Source organism: Physeter macrocephalus, chromosome 16, assembly GCF_002837175.3.
Source record: "Physeter macrocephalus isolate SW-GA chromosome 16, ASM283717v5, whole genome shotgun sequence".
NCBI classification, from domain to species: Eukaryota; Metazoa; Chordata; class Mammalia; order Artiodactyla; family Physeteridae; genus Physeter; species Physeter macrocephalus.
In genome coordinates this window covers 37,763,884-37,769,713 of record NC_041229.1, presented here as the reverse complement: position 1 = coordinate 37,769,713, position 5,830 = coordinate 37,763,884, and the positions used below count along the sequence as shown (strand labels likewise).

General features: G+C 40.7%; 1 protein-coding gene across 2 annotated transcripts in view; it reads left to right on the top strand.

The window, feature by feature from the left end:
- The first annotated feature begins 298 nt into the window (after positions 1-298).
- Positions 299-5,830, top strand: part of CEP57 (centrosomal protein 57) — a 43,188-nt gene continuing 37,656 nt past the window's right edge. Inside the window, exon 1 of one of the 2 annotated variants that reach the window (XM_024115315.3) lies at positions 299-791. In XM_024115315.3, coding sequence (XP_023971083.1) covers positions 747-791 — 45 coding nt within the window. In that variant the 5' untranslated portion in view covers positions 299-746. The remainder of the gene's footprint in view (positions 792-5,830) is intronic. The other variant, XM_024115314.3, reaches the window with a different exon arrangement.

Below are 5,830 nucleotides of genomic sequence, written 5' to 3'. Positions count from 1 at the left end.
CGAAAGCCACCTTAAACTCACCCCGCCTAAAGGTCCCGGTTGCGGCTTTTCCTAGCAGCCAGTCCCAGGTTTGGGTGGGAGCTTCCCATTCCAATTGGGCAGTTGTTTGCGGAGGTTTACTCTCTGCCTCTACTGTTTTTTTCCCCTTGACTTCTATTGGACCAAATCTTTAAGCTCCTTCTCATTCTACTTGTTATTGGCCGAAAAGTAAGTACCTCACGTGGAGAGGCGTCCCCGAGTAAAACTCACGCTCTCTCCGGCGATTAACGCAAGGGAAGTGATGGAGTGTTTTGAGCTTCGCATTCGCTTTTATTTTATTACAGTCATCCCATTCAATCGCCACTGGAGACAACACAACCCCTCGCCCACGCTTCCCCTTCGAGAATGCCCGTCCCCGTGCAGAACCCCTTCAAGAGCCGCCCGGTAGCCAGTCAACCCTGTCCCCGCGGCGCGCTACCTTGTGACGTCACCGAGGGAAGAGGCGGATTCTCCTACCACCGGAAGACGTCTGATTTTTTGATTGGCTAGCCAGGACGTCCGTTAGGACGTGTTGCGCTTTTGGTGTGCACACCGAGTGTGGGCGGCCCTGTGGGGGTGTGTGGCAGGGGTTTCCAGACCCGGGACCAACATACCAGCCCCTTCCATCAGGGGTTCGGCTTAGGGTCGCCCCTGGCGGGCGGCTCTCGAATCTTGAAGAACAGCACGCGAGCCCGGACCCTCCCGGGGCTGCGGAGGTCGGCAGGAAGATGGCGGCAGCGTCGGTCTCTGAGACTTCGGCTTCTCAGTTCTCGGTAAGAAGCGGTTGACGTTCGAATAGGCCCCGGGTCGGTCCTGGCGCCCCTTTGCTTTTTCTCACTCTTCAGAGCGCTCTCGGCCCAGAGTCTCACTCCATCTTGGGGAGCGGCGGGGGGCGCCTAGATCGCCCCTTGCTACCTCGGCGCCCACTGCTCCTATGTCAAGGTTGCATCCTTCCATTGAGACCGGCCGGGCCCGTCACTCTCCCCCTGCCTCTTTTATCTTTCGGCCTAGCCGCCCAGGTTGCCGAACGTTGCCTGGACTCGCAGGGATGACTACCTACACCTTGGCCTGCGAGAACAGGGCTCCTGGGTGTCGTGGGTGTAACGGCCCCTCTTGGAAACTCTCCGAGACCAGGTGGGCGCTCTAGTCGGCTGAATGGGCAGCTGTTGAATTGTACGCAGCCTCGAGTGCTTCTGCTGATTCCTTCGCCTGCAGTGCCTCCCCTTCCCTTCCTCCCAGTAACTTCGATCTATGCTCATCCTACCTGGAGCGCGCGCGCTTCCCACCTCCCTCTATGTTACGGTGGCCTCAATGTGTAGTAAGTACCCTTTTAGAGAGGCGACAAGCGGAGCCAGTCTTAAATATTGTATTGGCCTCTGCAAGAGCCACCAGCCTATTCAGTCACTGGTATTTTGTGGAACTGGAGCGGGACCCGCCGCATTGGGAATAGATAGGCAGTAAATGTGAACGTGAAGCAGCTCAAGTTGGAGCCATTAGCCCTTCATCGAGCAAATGCTGAGTGTCTGGCGTACTTTTAGGCTGTAGGATTACACGGATGACTAGGGGAGAACCCCTGCTCTGAAGGAGCAAAGCACTGAAGAGAAACTACACGTAATTAGATTATTACACAGTGCAGTTTGATAAATGCCATCCTGCTAGAATAACCTAAGCGAGAGTGATTAGCAGTGCTTGGGTAGAGAAGATGGAGCTAGCTGGGTGGTGAAGGAATCGGAAATGCTTGTCCCAGGAACAGAAAAGGAAGGAGAAAAACGCACCGCAGGCATTTTGGAATATGTGCCAAGACAACAGGTGTTTTCAGAAAACTTGTAAAAATTTGAATTGAGCAGAGGTGGTGTAGAGGTAGAGTTCGGTTAGATGAATTGTAAAAATAGGTTAAAATATGAAAAAGAGAGTGAGAGGAGAATATCAGGGTAAGGTTGTCAAAGAAGTTAACGGGGAAAAGCTTAGGGGGGCATTAAAAGCAGAGTCACCTTGGTGAAAACACACTTTTCCTCAGTTTCAGCTTTTGGTGACTGTTGTTAAAATTTGTGTTAATGAGGCCAGAAGTGATCTTCAGGGTTTCAGCACAGTGGGGGTAGCAAGTTTATAGAGAGGTCAGGGAAGATTAAGAGGAAGGAAACAATTGGAGTCATCCAGGAATTAGATCAGTGAAAGGGAAGATAAAAGACGAGCTATTAGACTATTAAGAAATGTCAGTAAGTAGATGGCTGAGATGATATAGGAGTTGTGATTGATTAAATTTAATCGGGAGAAAAAATAATTAAACATAATTGGGAAAGAAGGGCTTTTCACCACTCTCAAAACAGCACTTGGAGAGCAAGGAAAACTCCTATAAATGGTGAGTTGAGCTGAAGTCTGCCAAGGCCACCTAGCTGAGAGTGGTTACTGGGGTGTGGTCAACCCTTAGTCTTTAAGATACCCTGGACAGAAATCCTATAGAGTGTTTAATAGGAAAGCATATATATATTTATATGCTAAGCTCAGCTTTAAGTGGATTCAAAATACTCAGGGTACACTAAGAATACCTAGGACCCTTTACAAATCAAAGTATAACTTTCTTAACTTTACCTGCTAAATCAAAATGTCTAATTTGGAAGTCACTATGTCTCAAAAGAAAAATGACTAAATTTAACTTATCAGTGTATAAGAAATGGCCCTGCTTAGGTACTTTAACTGTCCTGTCAGAAATAAGGCTGGCATTTCCAAAAGAATTTAAAAAGCAATCCAGCTTAACAGATAGCTGATCTTAAAATAAGGCAACGAAAGAAGACCGTTTAAAACTACAATATGAGCTCAGAAGGCTACTCATAATGAGATTTCAGGGTTGTGAACATTAACTATTTCTATTGTATTTAACATTGATAAACCCAGCATAGGTATAGTAGATGGAAATGCTTTTAGGAGGCAAGGATTTTTATCAGGTAGATTCACAAATAACCGTCTTTGAGAAGCAGGTGCAATGTAGATCTCAACTGTGAACAACATGGAGGTAGGTGATACTTTTGAATTGTTCTTGTAAGCATTCTTTCTCTGCAACAACAGCAAGAAGAGTAACAACTAGCAGCTAACATTTATTGAAAGATTGCTGTGTATTAACCCACAAGGGGAGAGCCTCAGGAAAATAAGTATGATCAGGCATAACGATATTGAAAGTACAGGCAGCCTAGTGTTGAAACAGAATATCTTTCCTGTTTTTGTTTTAAATTTTCCCCGGTAACCATGGTCAACACTCTTAGGTCACTTTGGACTTAATTAATAAGCTAATCTCCTAATTCGTCTCCCTGGCTTTTTTGCCAGGCCCATTGACAAACGTGCTCTGTATTTCTCTTAAAAGTGATTTATGAATGTATCATAGATTTCATAACATTAAATATATAAAGGATTTATTTTTGAGAATAATAAAATGAATACCTTCATGCCCCTTAGTGCATCTTCCTGCTTCTCTTTTACTCTCTTACACACACACACACACACACATTTTGAGATTATAATAATAAATAATACTAGTATAGTACTATCCGGCAGGCATTTTTAATACTTTTTATATATTAACTCATTTAATCCTCCTAATAATCTTATGAGGTTGGCATTAGTATTTCCATTTTTGAATGAGCAAAATGAGGGACAAAGAGGTTAAGTGAAGGTTACACAACTAGTAAATGGCAGAGACTCTTTTGTATTTCTGTATAGTATAGTATCTTGATGGGCTTTGGGGTTTTTAGGGTTTGTTCATTTGTTTGCCTGCTCTTATAAACAGTCCTGTTGTGATCATCTCTATATGTTTCACATGTGCAAAATTTTCTCTAGCGTGGCAGTTCTCAAAGAGTGGTCTGAAGACCTTTGGGGGTCTACAGTGTCCTTCCTTATCCAGCCACTTTGTGGGAGACCAGATTCTTCATGTACATGAACCAAAACAGAATGCAGAAGCAAATAAAATCTGGCAGCCTTCTTTAAGCCAAGAGTTAAAGAGATTTGCAAAAAATGTAAAACAGTGCCACTCTTTTCACTAGTTTTTTTGGATGATATAGTTATTTTTCTTTCAAAAATTATATTCGTGATAACATCATGGGTTTAATATTTTTAAATTAGTAAATATCTTTAAATTTTCTCTGTTTTAACTTTTCATGTGATAAATATCAATTGATATAACCCATATAAGCAAAAGCTTTTTGGGGTCTTCAGTAATTTTTAAGAGTGTAAGGGCGTCCTGAGACTAAACGGTTTGAGGAGCAGCGATTTTTGAAACGCAGGTTTGGGCTGTGGGTTACAACTCAGTAATGGGTTGTAGTGTATGTTTAGAAATTTAGGACTGACTTATTTTTTTTTTTTTTTGAGGAGAGAGAGAAAATAGTTCAGTGAAATGCTGGGTTATAGAGTGTGTGCATCTTTGGCTTTATTTGATAATGCTGAATTGTTTCCCAAAGTGATTGTACCTGTTTATATTCCCATCAACAATCCCCTTTAATCTATACCCTCTTTAACCCGTGGTGTTGTGTCTTTTTTTTTTTTTTTTGCTGAGAGTTGAGTGTGGAGTGGTATCCTGTTCTTATTTGTGTTCTCTGATCATTGATGAAGATACACTTTTTTTTTCACAATTTTACTAGTCTTTTGTGGTTTTTGTTCTTGTTCTGTGAAATGCCTCTTAGTACCTTTTGCCTGTTTTCAATTGGTTTGTCTTTTTTTTTTTTTTTTTTTTACTGATTTATAGTCATTCTTTATGTATTCTGGGTGTTAATCAACTATTAGGAGTCTTCTAATGCTCTTTGGCTTGTCTTTTTATGATATGTTTTGATTAGCAAGAGTTCTTTATTTTAATGTAAAACATTCTTTCTTTTATGATTATTGCTTTTTGGCTAAATTCTTCCTTATAGCCAAGGCCTTAATGATATTCTTCTATATTTTTCTCTACAGATTTTAAATTTGGGGCCTGTTGTCTTTTATTTGCTTGAAATTAATTTGTGTGCTTATGAGGTAGGGATGTTTTATTTATGATATGCATTTCAGCATTACTTGTTTAAACTCATCCTTTCCCCAGTGGTTTACAATTCCAGCTGTCAGTATATTAATTTCCATATGTGTATGGACGTGTTCCTGGGCTCTTTGTTCCACTGTTGTATTTTTCTATATTCACTGTCTTAATGATTTCCTTTTTTTTTCTTAGTCTGAGAGGCCAACTATCTAACTTGTTCCTCAGAAGAAATGGTAGCTATTCTTGGTCCTCTGCTGTTCTTCAGTAGAAATTCTAGAATCTGGTATTGGAATTTTGATTGAAATTGAATTGAATTTCTCGTTCATTTTGGGAATAACTGATGTCTTTAGGATATTGAGCTGTCTGTCTGAACATGTTATTCCAGTTTTTTGGAGTAACATTTCTTTGAACATTTTTCAGTAAAGTTTTATAGTTTCAGGTCTTGTATATTTATTAAGTTTATTTCTAGTCACTTTATTTTTTATATGTTTTCATAAGTTGCATTTTCTAACTAGGATATAGAATTATTGATTATTGCATATTAATTTTACTCAGCAACTTTCCTAAACTCCAGTTCTAATAATTGAGGGTTCTTGGTATTTGTTGAGACAGTCATAATCAGTGGAGTTTGGATTCTTCCTTTACAGTTTTAACATCTGTTATTTCTTTTCATTATCTTAATGTGCAGGCTAGGAAATAACAGCACAACATTGACTAGAAGTTGTCTTGTAGATAATCTTTGCCTTGTTCCTGAATTTAAAAGGGATGTTTTAAATTTTGCACCATTAAACATGTTGCCATTTTTTTGGTAAATTTTCTAAT